The 25,013-nt window shown below is 38.6% G+C and overlaps 1 protein-coding gene across 5 annotated transcripts in view; it reads right to left on the minus strand.

Moving 5' to 3' along the window:
- Positions 1-408: 408 nt before the first annotated feature.
- The window catches only part of ZFAND3 (zinc finger AN1-type containing 3), a 143,031-nt gene continuing 118,426 nt past the window's right edge, over positions 409-25,013 (minus strand). For all 5 annotated transcript variants that reach the window (XM_082305770.1, XM_082305768.1, XM_082305769.1 and 2 more), the window contains 2 exons: positions 21,240-21,410; positions 409-797 (listed from right to left, as the gene is read on the minus strand). In XM_082305770.1, the coding sequence (XP_082161896.1) occupies positions 643-797; positions 21,240-21,410 (326 nt within the window). In that variant the 3' untranslated portion in view covers positions 409-642. The remainder of the gene's footprint in view (positions 798-21,239; positions 21,411-25,013) is intronic.

Here is a 25,013-nt window from a genome sequence, read left to right on the forward strand (position 1 = left end):
CTGTCCCCCCTTTCTTTTTGGCTTCCTGGGAAGAACCAGAAAGATGTTCCTACCCCAACAGAATCCCTGATGCTGGTGACACTGCCTAACTCAAAAGCCACACGCGATGAAGGCACGAGTGACCAGTCAGGTCTTCTGGGCTCAAGCAGCTGCAGTTGCTGCTCTTAGTAGTATTTCACCTCCTCAGGATTCACTAGCAGTGAAGAGGTGAAAGGCTGCACATTAAACAGTTTGTCCGAAAGCCATGTGCATAGCAAACTTTTACACCAGGTTCTATACAACTATTTGTTTTAACTCTGCAGCTGGAATGTTTCCAGCGTAAGGCTTTTAGAGTGACTCCAGCAATAACAGAAGCCTTTGGATTTTTCTTGTTTTGTTTAAATCCACTAGCCATGCTCAAAAATAATATTTCTTCATGTTTTATTTTTATACGGTGGCTAGCAGGCACCTTAGTAACCAGCCAGAAATCAATTTCAACCACCATCAACCCCTAAACTACAGTACCAGGACGGTTGGCTAAAGAAAGGAAACTGATTGGCTGTAGTCTGAAACTTGCCTAGTACAAGGTGTCTGGCTGACTTTGTCCTAAATAAGGCTAACATTAGTGAACTAAGAGAACAGCATTTGGTTGCAGTCTTGCACTCAGGAACATCCTTCGCCAATGCGTTGGCAAGATCTCCCTACTTTCCGATCCAGTTTCACCATTTTCATAATGGCTTCCTCACGCCCACGTCCCATGTGGTCAAATGTGCAGTCATGTTGTTCAGGCAGGCGATGTAACATACAGAACACATAACCTACCATGGAAAGGGAGAAAAAAAAAAAAAATACAGTTAGGGACTTGGTTAAAGTGGCAGAATCTTACCTGAATCAGAAGTGAAGAATCACCTACTGGGGGATTATTAAGTTCTCAAAAATTAATGCCAGCTTTAAGTTTTTTAGTTCTCTTCCTTACAGGGAATTAATAAAGAATTATTTACTGCATTTTCTTGAGTATTTATCAACACAGTAGCAAAGCTAAAGTCATATTAGGTTTGGGTTTTTTTTTTTTTATCGAGGAAGCCCACAAAATCATCTAAACTAGGTATGCCCAGGTAGTAACAAAACTAATGTTTTTAAAAAATAAAGATGATCACTTTCACTGAAATCTTTTCTACTTTATGTGGAGTTGATTGTAATTTCTGAAATTCATGCCTATGGTACTTCAGATTTAGCTCCCAAGCAGGCATTCAAGTCAGAACTGTTAAAGCTGAGCACCTTGCTTCCTCCTTACTGCCAGCACCCCAGGTTGGCAGCAACTGCAGGAGAGTTCACTGCTCCACTACTATTCCAGTTTTCAGAAGCTTCTCTTCATGAACTGTTCTAACACTAAGCATGGGGGGTGAACAGGCATTTGACATAGGGACATGTCATGCCACATCATCTTGTTCTGTAGCTGAAAAGATGTAGGTTATTACACTGAAGGCAGAGGCTTTCATAGAATCATAGAGTGGTTTGGGTTGGAAGGGACCTTTAAAGGTCATCCAGTCCAACCCCCCTGCAATGAGCAGGGACATCATCTTCAACTAGATCAAGTTGCTCAGAGCCCCATCCAACCTGATCTTGAATGTTTCCAGGGATGGGGCATCAACCACCTCTCTGGGCAACGTATTCCAGTGTTTCACTACCCTCATTGTAAAAAATGTCTTCCTTATATCTAGTCTGAATCTACCCTCTTTTAGTTTAAAACCATTCCCCCTTGTCCTATCACAACAGGCCCTGCTAAAAAGTTTGTCCCCATCTTTCTTATAAGCCCCCTTTAAGTACTGGAAGGTTGCTATAAGGTCTCCCCGCAGCCTTCTCTTCTCCAGGCTGAACAACCCCAACTCTCTCAGCCTTTCCTCATAGGAGAAGTGTTCTATCCCTCTGATCATTTTTTTGCGACCCTCTTCTGGACTCGCTCCAACAGGTCCATGTCCTTCTTATGTTGGGGGCCTCAGAGCTGAACTCAGCACTCCAGGTGGGGTCTCACCAGAGTGGAGTAGAGGGGCAGAATCACCTCCCTCGACCTGCCGGCCACGCTTCTTTTGATGCAGCCCAGGATATGGCTGGCCTTCTGGGCTGTGAGCGCACATTGCCAGCTCATGTCCAGCTTTCGATCCACCAGTACCCGCAAGTCCTTCTCTCAATCCCTCCATCCTCCAGCCTGTATTGATACCAAGGGTTGCCCTGACCCATGTGCAGGACCTTGCACTTGGCCTTGTTGAACCTCACGAAGTTCACATGGGCCCACTTCTTGAGCTTGTCCGGGTCCCTCTGGATGGCATCTCACTCCTCAGGCATGTCAACCGCACCACTCAGCTTGGTGTCGTTTGTCTCTTTGTCTAAAACTAGTCAATGTTATTCAGTTTTCCAGGGAGTGTGTGATTCAGAAACACATGGCAATACTTTTTCCTACAGGTGAGGAGGGCATCTTTAGTAGCCACCTCTTTCTAGTCTACAAAGAAAAAACAGCTTTTTTCTTATTTGGCCCTAACACTTTAAAACAGTAAAGAAATTGCCTCAAATTTCCTACCTCTAAAATGAGTATTACATAGTGATAAGTAGTATTAAGATGATATAGTAGGGAAAAGAGTCGCACAGTTACAGGGTTCATGTAGTCCACTGTACGTGAAACGAAGTACGGTATCGCCTATGCTGCAATATTTTTCTCTGCCTCTCACTGAATGCTTTACATTTACTGTTGCTCCTTGAATGCTCAAAAGATATTAAAACTACAAAATGATGATATTTGAGAGATGAAAAAGGATAAAAATGAGTGAATGATTGATAGAGTGTGTATTTGTGCATACATATATACATACAAAAATGTGTGTAAAGTATTTCAAGCTCCTGGACTATAAAACATCAATTGTAGGAGAGAACAACAGGCTACCTTTATGTTAGTGTGATTGTTAAGAAAACAGAAAGGGAAAAAGTATCACACATGGAATTATTTAAAAAAAAAAAAAAGTGAAGAAAAACTGATTTATCTTTGCTTTTTGTTTCAATAGGACCAGCTATGAAAAGACACATGTATTCTCTGTGGCTGGCTTTGAAACCCAGTTCTAGGAACAAAACAAAAAAGACAAGATTTCTGTATTGGTATATTTGATTCAGAAATATGGATGGAAAGATGCAGATTGAATTGATATATATCTTGCCCCTTGTGATCATTGCCTCCACTTCAATCTCAATCTGGGTCATACCACACTCAAGTGTGACAAATATCTTTCTTGAGGTGCCAAAAATTCAAGGTCTGATTGTTAAAATGAAAACATCCTTGGACTTACAGTTTCAATACTGAACAGGCATTTCACTCAATTCTCTCTTACAGAAAGCATGGACTGAAGGCTTCCCTTATTTCTTGAAATAAGACTTCAAATTACTGAACCAACGTCCACTGCAGGCACTAGAATACATAAATACCTGACTAGATGAGCTCAAAAATCAAGTTTGTCATCTTGTCTGCAATGGATGTGTAAGAAGCAGATGCAAGAAACCCTGCAGATATGGATTGGGCTGAAGTCCTTTTAGTCCCTTGTAGGTAAAAAATGGTTTTAAATCCTGATGGTTTTACAGATCCTCTCCACGTGGTTAACAAGCATATGTAGAAATGCTATTTAATGTTATCTAAGAAAGATCTTGAACGTGTATACAATCTTCTACACAGTTTCAGCAAGACCCTTTTCACAATTTATAAATCTAATAAGAACATACATATACAACATGATTTATCACTTCTGAATGTGACCTTTCAATTGCCCCATCTCCTCACCTTCTACAAAGCCTCCTACCTTTTGTAGACCAGTGTCACTTAATGATGTTCCTTTCTACATTGCCACCCCTCCAATACAATCCATTCTGTGCTTTGCCATATGGTTATTTCTTTTTTGAACACCTTTTAGTTCTTTTTAGTTGTTTTCATGTAGGAAAAGCTGTACTGTATGCTATTTTTATTCCAGGTGAAACATATTATTTATTTTTTGTTTGTGAAGTATTTCCTTATGCATTCTTGAACAGAATTTCAATAACTATCCACAAAGATGATTTTCATTTTTCCAGTCTATGGGAAACGGATTTCTAATTTCAGCAACTAAATGATCTAAACCTGTTATTCATATATCTATTTAAATATGTACTGCTAATTAGAACTGATAGTACCTAATGAAAGAATACCCAAGCACACTTTGAACGTTACTGAAGGTAGTTTTGCATGTATTGGCTGTTCTTATGGAGGGGGTTTATTCTTGTTGAATCAGCAATGGGGATCTTCTGGAAGTCTCATTTCCAAAAGAGACGTCAGATCTTTAGTCCCATTGCTCCAAACACCTAAGTCACTTTAAAGATTGCAACTTGTAATTTTGTGGGTTTTATTTAAAATTTAAAGAACTTGAATACTGTTATATAGTAGCTAGTTGAGTAACAGTAGTTCTGAACATTTGTTCATTAGTTCAGAGTGGATATAATCACTTAAGTTATTACTGCTATATTCACTCCTTGCTTCTTCACTGGTCTGGAAATCAGAGTGGACATACTGTGGTCTGCATGTGCACAAATGCCTGATGTCGTACCAAGACCATCAGTTTTTACAACAGTTTCATTCTTAACTTATGTGCACTGGGGCAGAAGGCCAATGTATGTACTTCTGTTTTGATCCTGAAAACCAATCCAGATTTAGAGGTGAAACCTTTTCTCCTGAGAACTCTGCTTTTATGGTTATAAAGCAAGTTAGATTAATGAATTCTTGCAGTGTATTTACTGTTAAGTTCATTATGGGAAGGTATCAAATACAGGTTGTCTTCCCTAAAGGATTTTACTGCAGAAATGCTTCTTTTAGCACACTATAACTAAAAGACAAAGTAAACAACTTTCTGCTAGGGGAAAGAGCATTGGAGAAGGGCATCTATCTGCCAACTAAAGTTAGTTTACTCTAGTCATCAACCAAAAATATGCCAGACTTCCACTCCGAGCACAGAAGATTCCAGTCTAGTAAATGTAATAATACATCTCACAGCATTGCAATTGTTGTTTTCTGATGTTAGAAGTAAACTATGAATCACCTACTCCTCAGGCCTCCAATGCAAACATCTTGGAAAAACATTATGTAGTGCCTCAAAACATTTGAGCTCCTCTAAGCACCTCAGCAACTACTTCACAATATATCATCAAAAATTCACTTCCATTTCATCACCAGAGCATAAATGGCTAAAGCCATAAAGCAGTGTACCATCTCTGCCTTACTTGTATCCATACAGATGAGTCTTTTGCATAGGACATGCAAAAAAACATCATTCAAAGGAAGTCTAAGATAGTACACAAGCAACTGTGAAGCTGCTTTCATCATTCCTGAGGAATCTGCTGGGAAAAGGCAATCGGAGAGGACAGAAAACAAAATAATCTTCCATATTCAAGACCAGAGAATACCACATACCTACAGTTTGCTCTGTGCGGGTGATGATGAAAAATGACGGCATTTTCCTCATTGTTATATTCAAGAGTACTGCCTTGATGGGAGTATGGAATGACAATAAGCAAATATTTCAACTAAAACCTACATTTAATTCTTAACTTTGTTTTCAAATTTGAAAAACACTAAGCTGCTAAAATACCAACAACATGATACCTGAAGCATCAAAAACAATTCAACTAAATGCCATAATAATCCACAACACAAAAGTCAAATTACAATTTTGGAGGGTCCCTGATTTTGTTAAATTTCTTTTTTCGCTTTGTTAACACAACGGAAAGTGGTCAGACTGTCTGGAACACAGCACAAATGCCCAGTAATTGGGTTACTGCAAACCACCGATGGAGAAGCACAGCACACTGGTGGGACTACTCTAGTGGACATCCTTGGCCAGGCATGGAGTAGTCCCAGACTCTTCTAACAAACTGCTGGAGAACATCGCACCGTTACACAAGATATACAATAAATATAATGATTCCTGTTACACGAGTAGCATCGTGATAGAAAGGAAGCTCCTTTTCCTCCCACCCCAAGATTCTGGTCCTCATCTCATTGCTGAGACATTCAGAGAGCTGCTAAAGGAAGACAGATTTGTTTGTTTTGTTTGTGAGCATGTTTTGAGAAATGCTGAAAGTGCCAAACAAGCTTATTAAATATTTATACAGCTTACACATTTAGGAAGTGGCTTAAAAACATTTAGAAGTGTCCTTATTTGAAACATCTTGATGCATATTACCTAAAAAGTAGTTGCATACTGCCACAATTACCATACAAATTCAGAGCTTCTGACACTTTAAAACCATCTTACCTGCCCACTAGTACTGCTGTTTATCATTTTCATTCCGAAGTCAAAAGGCAGAAGTTCAAAACTGCCAGAATTTGCAGTCAGTTCCAAATTTTATTTAATAAACAACTTCTGTTTGTATAGATCGCCCATATAAAGCCTATTCAAAAATAGTAGTCTTAATAATGGCATAGACTTATTCCTAAGCAGAAGTCTGTGCTGTATGCTTTGGCTTATTCACGTGCTTCACAAGAAATTTTACCTTTCTTGCTAACTTGAAATTCTAATCAACAAGAGGTTCAAACAGAACTTAAAAATACCTTGTAACCTTAAGAGATGAAGGTGCTGCAAAAATTCTCTACCAAAGGTGTACTGTCTAACAAATTATGTGTGAGTCTACATATGCAGAATTCTGTGCAAGAACAGGTTTTAACAGATCTTTAAAAGGCGAACGTATCTACAGGGTATCTTATAACACAGCAAAACCAGGCAGATTAACCAGCAGAGAAGATTAGCTCATGCAGTGACACATGCTGCTGCAGCACTGTTCAGTGTAATTGGACATCATTCCCAAAAGAGTCTAGTAATCCCTAAAACAACATTCATGCATCTCCCCCATCCCTTCCAACTGGAAAGATGACTTAAATGTATTGTAAATGATACAAACAATAAAGCTATTTTAAAAAAGTGTGGGAGGGAAATATTTCCCCAAGACATGGAATAGGCAAGAAATGAATGTAGGAGTAGAACAAATAGCTACCAAAATACAAAGCCAAGATCCTAAAGGCTTGTGCATCGAGTACCTTCAGAAAACACTCGCTCTCTGGATTTCAGTATAATCTAGCTTGTTCCCCTAATATTTTGGAGATTGTTCAAAAAGAACATCCAGCAATAGAAGAAAGTAAAAGTGTCCTATAGTCCAGCCTAGCAAAACTTGCAGCGCAGCTTGTATGCGCTCCTATTTTACAGTATCAAAATAGTCTAGTCTGCTGATACCTTGTGTTATTCTCCTTCTAGACAGCTCCATTCTTGCATATACTCTAATTATCTCTTCTCTCTCGTCTGTGAGGAGTGCTCTGGATTGGCATTGTCAGATTTCATTACACGACTCAAGGAATATCCAGTTTTACTGACATTTTCTGTAAAACCAAACCAAATCCCAACAAGCTAAACAACAAGCTTTTGGAAATAAGCGACCTAAACTACTCTCCTCTTTCCCTTTCCCAGCTTTGCAAGATGTCATGGACTTTGATTAAGTGCTAAGCAGAATAACTTGGCTAGGAATCTTGTCGTTCCTTCCCAAGGGGAAAGGGGGGTAAGCCACATTATGGCGAAGTTTTTTAACCAAACAGATGTATTTATTAAAACTCCACAAAACATAGCTTGAGGCAGTCCTTTCTGTCATTTCCACTCCCAAGAAAAGCGGATGGGGAATGTTAACCTCTTAAGTGCTCAAAATTAGAAGTCTCTAAATATTAAGGCACAGTATCTTAAAAATTGCCCTCTCAAGGCATTTCAGTTCCACGTTCCCTCACAAACACCACAGCTGCAAAAGATTCAGGAAACACACAGTAGGAAGAAGTGTACATAACTTACCTTATTAACTTATTTTTCTAGCCATTTGCTATGGTCACTGCAACTTGCCTTTCAATATTTTCTTTATGTATTTATCGTCTATACTTACTCATGACTACCAAAATGATCAATAACTGAATCAAAAAGAGGAAAAGAAAAGAGGTGGTATAAGACACCTTAGAATGTTTCTTTTAATCTGCCAGTCTGTGCCCAGGACTGGATGTCCATCCTGCTCTTAAGTCAGTCATACTCTCAGGTTTCACGCTAGAAGCACACAGCTCCGTGACATCTGTGATGCTACATAAAATGTTATGTCTGAGAGTCAGGATGCTTGCGAGATGCTGCAGATTCATTTTGTATATCTACTACTGGGTTTATGCTCGGGAGAAGAAAAGGGAACAAAGACTTCCCCCCCCCCCCCCCCCCCCCAACTTTCTTGCTCTATTTTGCTGTCTACCACAAAGAGGGCAAAGCAATAGGTATAAGCATGCATTAGAGACAAAAAAGATATTTGTGAAAAAAACTGCCCAGGAAATGAGTGGAAGAAATTGTATACAAAAGAAAGATGACGTCATCTTAATCCTGTAACAGCCGCTGGACAGGTATGGTTAAAGATTCTGCAAGAATTCTTCAGACTGAAAGGCAAAGACCTTGTATTTCCAAGTTTAGTCACGTAAAACCTGTGTTTCAAAGCATCTTCTGTCTATTTTCTTGACGATCGTAAGCCTGGGAAGCTGCCTTAGGGAGCACGCAAGAGATGCAGTTTTGCACTGTGGAGATTCTGCAAACCAACTACCTTTTATCCCAATTTGCACTAATTTCAAATTCACCTTCCTGTCTATCTTACTACTTGCACAGAAAGCTGCCAAACTATTTTTTCCTACATTAAATGTGACACAAATTTTGAACAAAGAATTTATATCACTTGAGGACAGAGCACATGCTGATTTCATAGGGGTTTTTTGAATCAGCAATTCTTAAGGACGTTCTACGTAAGACACTGTTCTATTCCTTGACTTAGGAACTAAGAAGAAGAACTCAAAAGAAACAGTTTCTTCCTGTTGCTTTGAAGACAGTGTATTTGGAGTGGGAAAAATTAAGATATGGCACTCTTCTAGATTCAAGTCCTGCTTTTGCTCTAGCGGATACCAACTCCACAGAAGCAGGGAGCATCTTCAGGAACAGAACTGAGGTTTTCAGGAAATTATTTCTGAATTTCAAAGAATCCTCGATGAATCAAAGTGATAAATACAGCATACCTGCTTTGTAATAGTAAACTGCTGTGGGTTCAGGTCTTACTAAATACAGCAGGGCTCAGTCAGGATATCTCAGTCCCGCTATGTACCACAAAATGACAGTGGTTAAATCTTTTGGTTTGGACCAAATATTTTCCTTGCTCTACAGAACACATGCACGTTAGAGTAACTACTTTTACATCACAACTTCTTCACCCCACTATGAATTCATGAGTTAAGGCCAACATCTATCAATCAGAGACAGTCTAACAGAGCAACTTTGGTTGATGATTACTCCCACGGATACAACATGCGATACTCATTTCTAAACTGCTTTATACCTCAGAAGTAACTGACCTACACATTTCATCTGTAGGCTCCCCTTCCAACCTTATACACTGTCCTCAACTTTTCTGTCTAAGTTGCAGTCAACGGCAGTCAGGCACAAGCAGTAGCTGTGACCCCACAAGTTGACTTACCAGCTAGCGCAACTGGCAGGTTACCGCTGTTGTGAATCGTCTGTAGAACTGGGGTATGATCCCAGTTCATCTATGGTGATAGATGCAACTTCACAGAAATTAGCATTTTAATTTGTCACATACTTTCTTAATATAACTGAAAGAAACATTTTTCTCCAAAAGGCTTGTGCAGTTGTGGAAGCACAAAGGCAAAACAGTTAAAGCTTAATTTAACAAGAGAATTTTCAAAGGAACCATTTTGCTCCCAACAACTTGCAGCATCAACAGTGGTGCCAGGCAGCGAACAACAATGTATGTCTGGAGGGAGAGGAAAAGCTAGGTTCAAAATTAGAAGTTTAGACTTTCAGTAGGTGAATAGCGTTTGCTTTTTTGAATAATCATGTAATCTGCAATGATATATTCAGGAGGAATTAATACCGCTGCTACACTTGTAAAAGGAACATTCACAGCCATGTTTGCAGGGCCAAGAACACACTGAAACAACACTGCATCTTCCATATCATTCCTAGTTTCACAAGGTCATATCCTGTAGGATGTGGGAGAATGAATCAAAAGAACACGACATGCAGTAAAAAAGCAGAATTATGCCAAAAAGGCATCCTAGTGTCTAACAGTAGACACCTAATAAAGTAGAAGTAAACCATAATAATCGGTAACACTACTGCAAATGGTAGTACTCTTATAAAATAAGATTTTTCCATAGGCCATACCAGCATATAAGGAAGTATTTATTTAAATTTGAAAGTAGCATGTAATCTTTAAAAAAAAAAAAAAAAAAAAAAAAAAAAAAAGAGTCTCCTGAGAAAGGGCAGGTGGGTGACAGAGCTATCCTAGCATCAATGCAGGGCCTTGGTGTGGTGTTTGATTTTCAAAAGAGCTAGATGAGTGTTAATACTTCTAGAATTCTCTCTACACCAGGCCCACCTGAGCTAATACACTTCTCCCAGAAGCCGAGGATTTAATTAAAAGCCAAAGTGTACCCAGCAATTTAATTAAAATAGCAAGCAATACAGAGTGATTCAATAATGTATGTGTATCATTTTGTTTAGCCCAATGAAAATGCAGGAAAGATAAGGCTACTAATAAAGAACTGGAATGAATAATGAAAGGATCTATACTAACATACTGTACCTGTTGTATTAATTCTAACTATCCTCCTGGATCCTTCATGTATTTTGACTTCAAATCATCACATGCTGAATATGATTCCAGGTTTGACTTTCAGTGTATTTCCTGAATTATATTATTTATGCCTTGGGTTTAAATAGCTTTCTAGAGGTTGCACCATATTGATCCACAGTCTGACAACAGCTAGACTTGCTGGCCAAATCACTGGAGAGAAGCAGCTCTATTTCTTTTAAACCTAAGTGAAATTTATTTTATGTCTTTATCCCCTATTTACACCTTATGTCCAGGGTCTCTTAGATTACACATTCTGCTCCATGCAAGTCTTCTATTCCTGGAGCCTCTTGCTATCTATGTCAAGAATAATTCTTCTAACCCAAGGGAAACAGAGCTCCATTCAGAAGCTCTACTTACACCATAAAGGAAAACGAACGCTTAAAGTGATGTACACTTCGACCCTTCCCCCTTTTTTTCGGGTGCAAAGACTTACACAACATCTGCTGCTCCTGCTTGTTCAGAATATGGCAGGACCCCCTGTACACCACTTATCCACAGATTTGAGCAACTTTCAGCAACTGGGGAACGTTTAACAGCTATGAACACCTCTGTAGGTAAACATTTTCATTTCAATACATATAAAGATACAGTTAAATAAATGTATTACTTTTCAAAACCTACTGAAGAAAAATACTATATCTTAGTGATTAGAATATCCATAAATACAGTTTTTCAGCTCCTGAAACTTTCCTCCAAGACCAGAAATACTTAATATCAAAAGCCCCTGACACAGACTAATATTATTCTTTTAACTGTTGTGAAAACTGATGCACACTGATCTTTATGCTATTTCCTTAAAAGGCCCACAGCAACCTAGTAGAGAACTCTAGCAGAGAACCAGGTAGTCTCAAGTCCCAGTACCTAGCTTCAATGCTTTCTTACACCTTCGATATGGAATTTAAGGCCACAAGTGGCATTTTCCTTTAGGTAATATTTTATTTATTTAGTTTGTAGGGGGGGGAAAACCCTCTAGTTCCTGGAAAGAATCCTGACTTTTTCAAGGCAAATTTTGACAATTCCTTTCAATATCCTTTTTCTCCTCCCAGTTCTGATGCAGCAACTGGTGTGATTCCCCCCCCCCCCCCCCCCTTCTTCCTATGAAGAATTTAGACTTTCACCAAGAAAATTCACTGGGCATCATTCCTCCCTACCTAAGCCTTAATTCATGGTCAGTTGAACTAGCTGGTAATGTTGCTTCAGGATTTGTCAGATAATTGTAGCATATTTTGGGGCCTTCCATGTTTACTTCAAATATCAAGTGCATTAGTAAAATCAGTACTTATGTGCATAGCTATTTGTTAACATATGGACAAATATGTTTGATTCACTCTCAGGGGGGCGCTTTCTAGGCAGCATCTTTCCTTTTGAGAACAGGCTGCAGCAGCCTCCTGCCGACCAGCAGAAGCTTTCTAACTGCACAGTCCTAACGTGTGCCTGTGAGACTCTGGATAAATTAAGAACACTGTAAAGAAAGAATTTTGATTAGAAAAGGTAGAGCACTTTAACCTTCAAAAATGTTTCCTTTAACATCTGGCAGGTAGGTGGCTATTATCTTCATTTTTCTGATAAGAAAAAAATGACTCAAAGACTGAGCAAATTACTTCCCTAAAGGTACTGAAAGAGACAGAATTAGAAATAAGATAGTCTCAGCTAGATTTTTATGTTCAAGTTCACTAGGCCATGTGTCTCTTGTGCATACAGGACTTATACTTATGCAGACTTATACTGAATCTTCTTTTACTTTATGTGTATGCTTCTTTCTTCTGTAACCACAGTGCAGGTATGTATGGAAGAAGAGACCTAATGTGGCACACCAACAAAATGCTTATTTTTGTCCTCATACTGTAGTGTCCCTGCAAAAACCACCTGAAGGTTATATACTGAAGGACTTACCACACCAGTAGTGTCAAAATAAAACCTCTTTTTTTTGTTGTTTTTAAAAGGAACATGCTAACTTCTTTTATTTAAGGAGAACTCGAGGACTTAAGAGACTCACTGACCCATTTCAATTACATGTATCGATTGGGAGTATAGGAAGGTAACTAAAAGGTTCAGTATACGTTACTAAATCAAGGGAGTCGCCTGTTGCAGGACTTTAGGTAGCACGGTGGAAGAAATCAAAATCAGTACACGCTGTAAGAAACCCACATTAGTTGAACAAGCTGGGGAATATACTAGAGCCTTTTCAGACCGTATTTCATGATTCCTAATTATAAGCAGACCATGAACTCCATTTACACTTTTAAAGCTGTGGACAGATTTTCTAAAGCCTAGACACTAAAGAGTTTTTTAGGGTCCTATCCTTGGAACCCATGATACAGCAATTAGTCAACTGATTTTAACTGTTTAATTTCTAGTATTTTCCGAATACATATTACTCAGAGACCAACATTAGTTAACAGCTCCTATTCCCTATCAATTAAATTACAGTCTTGCGATAACATCTTTGTAAAATAAAACAAAACAAAAAACCCCTTTGAGTTTGAATTCAAACCTCAATAGTTTGTTTGTTTGTTTGTTTGGGGTTTTTTTAAATACTTGCAGCAACATAAGCTAACATACCAGGCATTACTGGAATGGCTGAGGCAAAAGTACTATGCTGGGAGCAACTATCTTAGGAGAACAGTCAGCAGAAGACATCTGAATATGGTACATCTTAAGGCTTGGCAGGAAGACTTGCCAGAATTATAGTATGTAACCAGTTACTAATAAGATCTATTTTTCCATTAATACTTCTTACTGAACTGGTTGACTTATAATCTCCAGAAGCAGTGTGCATATTTAATTTTAATCAATGGAAGGACATCTGTTATACCAATATATAATCATGTCCTGAAGCCATTTTGGTTTATACCAGATAAACCTTATCCATCTAGAAAGTGAATTTACCAGTGCCATTCGAAATTCTTCTCCACAGAAAAAGGTTCCATGGAAATGGAACCATGATTTAATATTTTACCAAGTTTTAAGAGAAACATTAGTTTCAATACATGGTGGACTACTTGGTACAAAGATGAAAAAGTTGTGAGAGCTTTTTTTTTTTTTTTTGCTTATCCATTCAAGTTTGTTTCTTTCTTCCTGTCCTTTTGAAGATAATTTCTAAATTAACTGAGTAAATCAAATCATTCCAAATTTATTCTGGCACAATCCAAACAAGTGCCTCATCTCCTGTGTTTATGAACGAGCAGCTCTGTTATACAAGTTAAGAATCTGCAGCTGTTTTTCTTCCACCTGTTTTGTTACTGAATCACAGTGAGACTTGCTGCCACAAGCTGTATCTGTAAAAAAGGTGCAGTCTCTTCCGTGTGGACACATTTTGTTTCTGATGGCTAACAGAAATGCTCAGTGCTTGATATGAGCCTGTTCTTTTCTTTCTCTTACCCCACTGCTTAGTGGCAGACCAAAACAGAAGTAAAGCAACAGACACTTTTAAATAATCCCAAGAAAAGAACTCCACCAGGTTATTACAAATTTATACGGAACTAAATTAAAAACAGGGCTGTGGAAAAAAAAAGCACAGTAACATACCAGAACTCTCTTTTTTATACTTATTAACTATGCTTATGTGTTTGTGTCTATATACATACACATGCGTATATATACATAATATGAGTTTCTGAAATAGTTTAGAAGGTATGTTTGCCAAATATTTTAAAAAAATTTTGTTCCTGTCCCTGCCAAAATTAGATTTTTACAACTTGTTTATACTGCTTTCTCATGGTGGTTGGATCTCCCTTAATCTGCATTTACTCATTAATGTTTTAAAGTCCTTTCCATTGCTAATATTTTTTTTTATATATCTATATCTATCTTTATAATTTGACAAGCACAAAATTATCTTTAGAACACACCAGACTTAAGTCAGGTGATGGTTTAGGATGTAGGATATTTTGTGAGAGATATAATGCCAGTTTGTTTTTAACATTGTTCTAGTGCAAGATAAATGTGTTCCCCATGGGTTTATTCCCTCATCACCTTAAGGTCAGCTTTCCTTTGAGCTACTTTTTTCAAATGACTTCTCAAATTTGTAATTTTGTTCCCATGAGTAACTTCCCTCGTGATCACTGTTCACGTACAAAGGAATGTGGTGCACTAATACCTGTATAGAAATTAATCTGAAGACTTCACATGCATTTTTTGGACATACCTTTTTTGATGAGCTGTCTTAAATATGGTTTTTTCTCTTATTTTAATAATCAACCAGAGTACCTGTGTTTCTGTCAATAATTCCTTTCATCTACCTAATAGGCATTTATAATTGCCTGTCCCATTGCCCCTATTTTTTCTGTTTGTTTTCAATCAAGGTAGTTAAACATTCATTTACATGTTTTTTCCCCTCTAGGCAAGCAATCTTAAGATTACTCAAATAATTAGTTTGTTGCTTTACCTCCCTATTTTATACTCTTTCACAGTTCAGCTTCTCCTTTATCTTTCTTTCATTTTCCCGTATGAATGGATTTGTCATCTGAGCTGACTGTACTATGCAACATGTACATCTTGTACTACTATGGTCTCTTCTCTTTTTTTTCCATTCTTCCTGTCCCCTCCTCTAATCTAGGCAAAGAATGCCAAATCTTAAGTGTTTTTATGCATTAACCTCACAAGAAATAAGCCACAAAGTAGTCGGGTACAAATTGAGTTATTAACTATTCAGACATGTTGATTTTCTGTGTTGCTAAGCTATAGCAAGCAGCTTGCTATTAAACTTGTTAGAACTAGATGCCATTTTATCAAGGCAATCTTACCCACTTGATCACATCTTGATGAGGCATTTCAGCAACTTCTAATAAAAATTTAACATGGCCTTTATCCAGTTTACATTGAAGCCACATTCAGCACCATCTCCAATGAGCCCAGCACACTGTATACTGCAAAGACTAAAATCTGGGTCCTCTTTCTAGAGACATGCTTTAGTAGTTAGATCTCAGTCACAATGAGCAGCGGACAGTGATCTATGTGCATAAAGTTATATCCACACAAAGTTCCTAACTCATTAGGAAGGAAAGTTATGCCCTTATGAAGGTGCAGCCTGTGGTGTGCTCCAGCAACTCTGGTAGTGTGCTATTCCACACACTCAGCACAGCGAGGCAGCGCTCCGGCTAACTGGCAAAGTTAGACTCTCCTTTCCCGACTCAGAGTCTTCCCACTGTAGAGGCCACTTGTGAATGTGCATCCCTTCAAATGAAGAAACAGACAATCATCAATACTTGCCAACATCTCAAATAAAAATTGCAAAACAACACGCTTTGCTTTCACTCATGCCTGAGGTTAGTAGTTACTGCAGGGTCTCCATCAAGAGTGGCGATGACTACATAACCGTTCCAGTCTGCCTGCATCCTGGGAAATTATAACTTGTTACAACACAACCTAGGCCAGTAAAACTCCAAGAAAATATTTTCTGTCCACACAGGCAAGAAATGCTGCTAACAACTGTTTGATCAGATTGCACCACAACTGAGCAGTTATTTTTTGATACAGTCCAATCAAACTGGAAGGTTTCAACATCTTCCCATCCTATTAAGCATCTACTCTGGCCAAAGAACACAAAAAACGTGAGATTCCTACCTGAGAAGCACACAAACAAATCAGCACCATCTCTCTAAGGCACTTCTACCGGAAGCTAAAGCTAGGCTTCCTTTCCAGGGCCCGTTATCTTGGCCACCCCATTGATTGCCAAGAGTTCTGGTTCGGTGGAGCCTGAGCTACAGCTGTGTCCGTGAGGGTGTGGCCTACAAAGAGCAAACCATTCTACACCAAAGCTGCTGAAGAGCTGGCACATGGTACTGTTTTTTTCTTTAATTGCTGACTAGGACTGGATCTAACATGACAGACGTGGAATTCCTTTACTGATCATCTAGAATATCCTCGTCCAACTTGCGCAATTCCAACAATATTAAAGACCGCTACAGATTTCTGTGTGTTGGCTTTACACAAGTGATTGATATCAGAACTACTTTTTGCTGTAAAATACTGAACCTCTGCCATAAAACTAAGCTATGCTTTCTGTGCAAATAATTTCTATGGCTTAGAATTTTACAGCTCAGTATCTTTTACAAGCGTACACAACTTTATTTAGTAGTGATATACATCTAGTCAAGTAATTAAGACAAGGCCCATAAATTTATAGTGTAATTTGCAAATAATCGACCTGTCTTCTTCTAAAATACATTTCCAGAACTCTGTGTTATATAGCTACTTTAACTCACAAATTTGCTGCCCCTAGTTTTAAAGCAAGTCTGTGGTAACACCTGCTTATCACATCACTGAACTGACAACTTAATTTTCAGATCAAGGATCATAGGCGATTGATTTTGGACTGCTTACACTTCCAGCAGAAATGCTGTAATAGAATGTAACTTGAAGAATATGATTCCTGTAATTCCTTGATGATATAACTGCCTACTAAATCTGATATTAAATGAATACATTATTTCAATACCGTCATTATCCATCGTAAGACACTAAAGGTCCACCCAAAACTGGAGCACACTGCTGGCTGGAAAACATGCCTAGTGTAACTGTCATCTAAAAACGTTTCACAGGAAGCTGGTTTTATTCTAGTAGTGTTGATTTAAAGGTTATCCAGTCAGAGAGGCACAAAATGAGAATTCATTTTAAAATTTCTCTTTCTCACTGAAGCTTGCAGAGTGCATCAGCAATTAACAATTCCTATCACTTCTCCCAGTTCGCCATGTGAAAAGGCTCAGAACTCGTCTTACAAATTGCTCTTTTGAAGATCAAAGGGAAGCCGAATTTGTCTGTGTGTGCTCTGGATGAGTTTGTAATTTACTGGAACTTTCAGAGGAGGCTTGGCAGCACGCTTGTTTGACAGCCCCAGGGTACAGGATTCAGGGGAGCTCTGTGACTCTTCCCTTCTGAGTTCCTTCCTTGCCTTTAATTGGCACCTCATTAGAAATTAATGAAAATGACATCCTCTGTTCTTCCTGCTCCAGGCACAGAACACTACAAAAAGGCCCATCACAATTCATAACACATTCAACTTACATAGCAATGGCTCTTAAGCGTTATTTATGAGATGTGAATTTCTTGTCAGCAGTTAATAACTTGCACAGAGTGGAAGCAGAATGAAAAAAAAATGTGAGAGTATGCATGTAAGTGTGTATGAAAATAAACAAATCTTTCTACAGCTGAAAAATGTTGTGTTTGAATTTGAAGAACCCTTACCGGAACTCCCTTCTTAGTAGTGAACTGTTTTTCTTCATGGCAAAGCCCTGCAGCACTGTCAAATCTGTCTAAAATTCCATGTAGTGTCAAGGGAACGAGCTCAGCAGCATCACCTCTCTCAGGACAGGTCTTACAGGAGATAGTAGAGCCAATACAGCAGTTTGCCAAAGATCTCTGAATCTGGTGTAAAGAAGCAGCCCACTCACTCTGACTCCTTTTAAAAAGGTTGTACCCCACTGGACAAGTCCCAGTTACACTGGATTAACATCTGCAGGTATAGTAAAACATTGTCCAGTATGTATAGGTTTTTCTTGCTATTGTGTCTCACTAAAAATCTCACTGGAAGAGTCATGAGGACACATCAGCAAAAGAGGAGATGACTTCCAGTACTTTTAACACTAAGACAAGATGATGGGTAACAGCAAACAATAAAATTGCTGTTCTGTGGAGTCTTAAAGAGTTAATTGGGATTTTAACAACAGTGTTTCAGACACAGCTTTGGAACAACATAATATTTATGTGGTTAATCCTTTTTCCTTACAACCAAGCAAACACACACATTTGTCCTTCTAAAGACTGTGTCTGCCTTTTTGTTGATTCTATTGGAATGTCTTTTAATGTTTAAAGTTGAGGTTTTTTCCATGTTTTTTTCCCATTGCTTCAGTTAAGGATTAAGATGCCAAGAATTTAATAGCAGTGGTCCAAAGTCCAGATCAAACAATGTTCTACCTTGACCATTACTTTTGAAAAATATACATGCTTCTTTTACACCACTTGATTATATTTCTAACATTTCCAGTTAAACACTCATCATTACCTGTGCTTCACATTATGACTAAAAGGATAATCTGATCACACGTAGATTTAGAAAACATTTTAAGTGAACGAGAATTTCAACGTATTTATTCTGTCCCATTTCCCATCAACCCTTCCCCAGGCTTTTTGATCTGGCTTGTCATTCATGACCTAAAGCAACCTAATTTTTACAGATAGTAGGGCAAAGTCTGTGAGAATGGTTTCTTAAGGCAGCTTCTTTAAAAATGACAAAAGCTACATGCTGATAAGTATTGGTAAAGCAGTTTTGGTGATGCGAAGCTGAGGTGACCTGTGTTGGTCAGTGATAGGGTTTTGTTTGCTTCTTATTAATATTACTATTAAAAGTAAGTAGTGCAGGGTATGCCTGCTTTCACATCATGAGAGCATTTCATTATAGATAACACATGTACTGAATAGAGTATTAACGAAACATTACAGCTGCACAGATAAACCAAAGATCTCCAGTCTTTTCAGCCATGTTGTAAACATGGAAATAGACTCCTGCCTCTCACTTCTCTCATTAAATGTTGAAATATAAATGTTTATTATACATCCTTTAAACTATATAGGATGCAGTATGTAATGTAGGAATGCAAATTTTCATTTCCTCAGTTATTTCTGAGGAACTCAGAATTTTTTGTTTCATATTCATGTTTTATGAACACATTTTATGAAGTTTAACAGAATTATTTCCATAAAGCTGTATATATCCAATCAAAACAATTTAAAGAATAATTCCTACAACATTTATATTGCAACAATGTTGAATTCTGGAACCGCTTCAAGAAAACTTGAGAGGTACCAACTAGATGTATGTGTCATCCAGTTTATGGAAAAAAAAAAAGGCAGGTCTTATTTTATAATTTTAAAAACACTACTAATTAATGGAAGGACTTTTTAAAAGTTGCTTTCAACTTCATTGCTCTTACGTAGCTTCAATTTTGCAGAATGTGGGAAAGATTAATGATATAACATAATCACTAAGTCAACTTTTCTCCAATTCTCCCCAAACTTGTAAAACTCTCTTGCTCCCAATATTAGGGAGGATTCTTCTATTTCAGTCAGGAACCTGTGAGCAGCCTCAGTCATTTGATACGTGACAGCAGCAGACCAAGAGCAGAAACTCCTGCCTCTACCATGCTGAGCAGAAAGAGCTGTGCCAAACTGTGTCATTGATAGTGAATTTCTTCAGTTTGATACTTCACAGTATCCAGACGCATGATTTCCATAACAAGAATTTCAACATTACAGCTTTTGATTTCATCTTTGGTGGCTTCACAGGTAACGTATATCAGTTCTATGTCAATGCTCCAATATCTGAAACAAAGCCTGTCTCATGTCCGGAAGAGCACAACGGTAACCTCTAAAGGCTGAAGACAGACAGACGCTGAAGAAAAGAACAAAGGATAACATGGAATCTTTGCAGCTTTCTATTGCTTCTCTTCACTTGGTATTAGGTATTCAATATAGAATTCATTAACTGGGTCTTTGTAACTAGCTTAGCCAATCCTTTCTCTCCCCACTGCTGCTCAGAAGGACATGCCTTCTATCCAGAAAACATTTTAATACAAGGATGTTCTACATTTCACAGTGCAATGTGAATTGCACCTATCGTCTATGCCAATGCTTTGGAAATTATCCCCCTGCTGAGACACGATAAAGTAACTAAACAAACTTCTCCAAATGTATCAATACAAGCATGGTCAGAGAGCACAAGCATAAGCTTTCAATACACGATTATATGAAAAAATAATTAGCAGGTAAAACTACCATGTGCATTATCACCAGGTCTGATGAGCACATTTAAACCAGTTATGAACACAATTGTTCCATGAAGGAGAGAGCATCTCCTCTGGAGTCTAGTCACATTAATTATTATTTCAGAAAGATTATTTGCATGTAATATGAAACCCCAAATTAGCTGTCTGCATGAGATTATCATCCTCAATTCAATTAGCTGAACAGTGCCATCAACTTCGGAAGCGCTAGGTTGGATGATTTTAAGTGCACGGTGAACAGCAAGTCTTCTCCCCCCTAACAGCTAACTGTGAGAATGAAAACATTTTCAGTTAGCGGTTTTTTTGGTTTTAATTTTTTAATAATAACGTAATTATAAAAAGCAGAATGTAGATGCTGACCTATGTTCCTTTAAGCTCTGTAAAAACCTTGTCATCTTTGCATATTTACTGATGTGCTTTGTGTTTCTTCTCCTGTCAAGTGGGTATGACGCTCTCCCGCCTTACAGGGACTTCTGAAGCTAAATTCATTAACATCTGAGATCTCTTGAGACAAGGCAGTACATCAAGGCCAAAGTTTTAAACGGGAAATTAGACAGGAACTAATTATAACTTTTTGCTACCAGTGGAAGCTATAGCTTCTGTTTAAAGTATCTCTGAAAGGTACAAAATGCAAGTGTTCCCTGTATTTCCACCTCTGATACAGATCCGAGCAGGGCTGTGTTAGAAAGCCGGACGCTACTGACAAACAGTACTCACCACAGCGACACGATCCCAGTTCCTGCTGTACTAGCTCCAGTTTTGTTTGGCACTGGAAGCATCGGCGTCTACTCTTCTGTTTGGATCGACTGGTTTCTTCAGGCCTGTCATTACTGTCATCCAGTAGCCGTGGCCGTTTCACAGGAGAAGCCTCACTCTCCGACTGTGAATCTGTTGTATTCACAATAAATATTTTAGGAAAAATATTAGAACTTCCTTGCTGAGGCATCCCTTTGGGAAGATTGAAGGTATATTGCTTTCAGCTGGGGTCACCACCAAGCAGCGTGATACTTCCCATTCTATCGCATATACACATTTTCTTACCAATCAAAATGAGCATCAAGTAAAGGACAAATTATCTTTGTTCCCTATAAGAACCCCTCCTGCTGGTAGTACTGAATAGAAAATGAACCGATTAGCTTCCTCCCAGCCATGGCTGGGTCACGACAGATACACGTAGCGTACACACCACCCTAAACAACTGCCGGCTTCATCTGTCATCTCATTTAGTTTCTCCTCTGCACCTCCTTCGTCCTCCCTGCACAAACTGACTGAAGTGGGCTGCTGCTGAAAAACAGCTGAACACGGGTTCGACCTATGTCCTCCCTGGGCAGGAGGGAGATTTTTAAGGCACAGCATGTAAACTGTATCTCTTACGACTGAAGGCGGTACATGAAAGCACAATACTGTGCTTCCCTCTCTTTCCACATGGACAACAATTTAAATGTAAATGAATATACACCAACAGTACAAACCCAAACAAAATAAGCCCAACCTGTACAGGCATGCTATAAATTCAAAGTGCTCAGCTATTTTTAAAGAATTAGTCAGAATCGTATTTGCATTAATAACTTTATAAATTTCAGCCTATAAGAAAATAGTGTGTGGGAAAACCCTAAGTGGTTAAATTTCAGGAAAATGCTACTTCAGGTAGTGTAGTGCCCCCCCCCCGCCCCCCCCCTTCCTTTTCTTTTACAATGGAGGGTATGTTGACCAGGGCTCTAGAGTGGCACATGAAAAGCACATAACTGACTTATTTTTACAGGCAGTGGATTTCAGTAGATCTGCCACTCTGCAATCTGAGTCAGGACAGGCTAGAAAAGACATTTTCCCTTCCCAAATGTGTGCATAGCGGAATCAGTTCTCTATGTCTTTTTAACAGAAGCTGCAAATAAATTTCATCCAAACTGTACTAAAAATTAAATTGTTTGTAGTAGTGTGGCAAGGAGAGTAACTGCTGAAAGCCATTACTGCAATCAGTCAGCGTTCTAGTGCAAGATGGTGATCAAGGGAAAAAAAAAAAAAAGGCATTAATTCAGTTAAATTCATTTTGAAAGGACATTAATTCAACAAATATCTTTTTGGCAGGACGTAGCCTATTGAACATGTTTTTACCTTTAAGTTTCCATTGCATGGTTATGGAAAACATGTCTACTTTGTGTTAGCTGTCCCGGATTAGCCATGAAAAGATAACTGCCATGGCTAAAACATTGTCCATATCCTTGTTATTTCAGTGATCTTGTCGGATCCACTGCTTATCAATGTCATGCCTTTCCTTGACCAAATATCTAATGAAGTCAGTCTAGCCAGCCTCTCCCTCCAGGGTATGCTCTATTAACTTTCCCTGGTTCCTCACACGCAGTATACACTAACCCACTTTTCTTACCTGTGTTTCAGACCTTGTCTCACAGTGTTTTTCCAGTTGTTGGACTCAATATTACAGCCATTACGAATATAGAACTTGGCTCACTTGGGTCTACTTTATTTCTGTCATACTGCTCTTAAGATATGCTGAAAATGCGCCTGGCTTTTCAATAAGTACAAAGTCCCCGCATCTCACATTTAATACAAGTGAGCTGCTTTCTGCACAGTATACAGGTGATAAGTTTTTATTAGGGTGCAATAATTTTATCTGATGTGTGCCTCAATACAGCCTTCTTTTTGATCAATGTCATGATTACAACTTACACCTTACAAAATACATCTATTGGGCCTAAACCAACATTCAGTACGTAATGTACTCCACCTCTGCATGCCTGGCTGTGCAGGAGCCTTGACAAGGAAAAGTAAGTAGCGCATAATGAATTAATACAGTTATGGAACAACTAGTCCTGTCTTAAATTAAATCTCTGCAGAAGATGATCCAAGAGAAAGATCCTCTGAACAGACTGCAGAGATCCCTCAGACTCCAAGGCAACAGTCCTATCACACAAACGCTTGTTTTCAAATGCCTAGTACCTAGAAAAGCAGCCTGGCCTTGAACGTAGTAGCGTGCAACCTTCAACGGGCAGCTTGCGTACTGTAACCTGGCTGATTCAGGGTCCAGTCGCAATCTGTTCCAGCCCATCTTGTTGCCAAAGATGGGGAAATACAGGATTTGTAGTTTATTCATTACTCAGAGAAACAGATAAACTGCTATTTTGAAATAGCTGCCTCCCACCCATCTTTGCTTCAGGAACCATAAGCCATTCTGGTACTTCTCAGAAATGAATTTGGCATTCCGAATTAAGCCAATGTAAACCATGGTGGTCTGCTTACAATAAAGTCCAAATAAGGGATTCGTGTGCATGAGTCAAGCAGTGTCTAATCAGTTAATGAAGCCATGTGCCTTAATGAGAAAAACAGCTACTCCATGTCAGGCTAGTAGTCCTATAATTAAAATATTTAATTATACATTTCCTGTTAATTGGTAATGACTAATTGAATATTAACACAAGTTGGTTAATATGATAGAAATGAAAATTTATGTATCTCATTTTTTAAAATGCATCTTTTTGCCATAAATTAAACAGTGTTAACACTGAGGTAAACTTAGCCTGACTCTCAGGGAGAGTACCAGCTATCTGATCACTGACTGCACAGCGCCTTGAAGACGCGAGCACAAGCTAATGCTCATTACAGAACAGACCAAGAGAACACGTGCGTACATCTTCTCACGGGCAAGTACAAAGAGCAAGGAGAAAGCACAGCTTAGAAATCAGAACTTTTAGATTCAGTCCTGCATGCATTTCTTCCCGATCACGTTGCCTTCCACGATACTAACACAAGCAATACAGGACACAAAATAAATCTTCCAGCACCTGGAATCTTGCAACATTAAACTTCAGAGATCTGATAGCGAAAGGAAATTGTCATGCATAGCTTTACTACCCGGATTGCAGAAAAAAAACCCGAGGAACAGGATGAAGTGCTGCAACTGGACTCAAGAGTAAATCCTCAGTGTGAACTATTAAACAGTCAAAAATGGCTACAGAGAAGAGGATTCATTCAGCCGGTGACTGACAGGGGCTTTCCTTGGAAGGATGGTTCATGCAACAAGAATTACTTCTTGCTTTGCTTTTAAGAAACACTTTCCACACTCAAGTTGCATTTCAGCATTACACCTAAACCAACAAATACCCAGTCTGAGACAAAAAAAGAAAGAAAGAAAGAAAGAAAGAAAAGAATGCTTTCCTTTTACCTGCAAATGTCAAAAATCATAAAACTTTTCTGTAAAAACGAAGAAAAACGATAGAGATGAGACATCCCCAAAATTTCACAAAGCAATTGCTCAGCAGAGTAACTGCCATTGCCACTCTCCCATTTCAACTTTAATTCAGAGGAGATAAGGATTCAGAGAAATAAGGATTCTTCTAATCTATACCTGATGATGGGAAATTCTTCTAATTGTGATGACTCTATCAAACTCCGATTTGAAATAAGAGAACAAAGTAATTCAGTTGAGCAAGACTGAAACTGGTGGCTTATCTGGAAACAACGCGCAGAGTGGCGTTC

This window comes from Platalea leucorodia, assembly GCF_965183815.1.
Source record: "Platalea leucorodia genome assembly, chromosome: 3".
Taxonomy (NCBI): Eukaryota; Metazoa; Chordata; class Aves; order Pelecaniformes; family Threskiornithidae; genus Platalea; species Platalea leucorodia.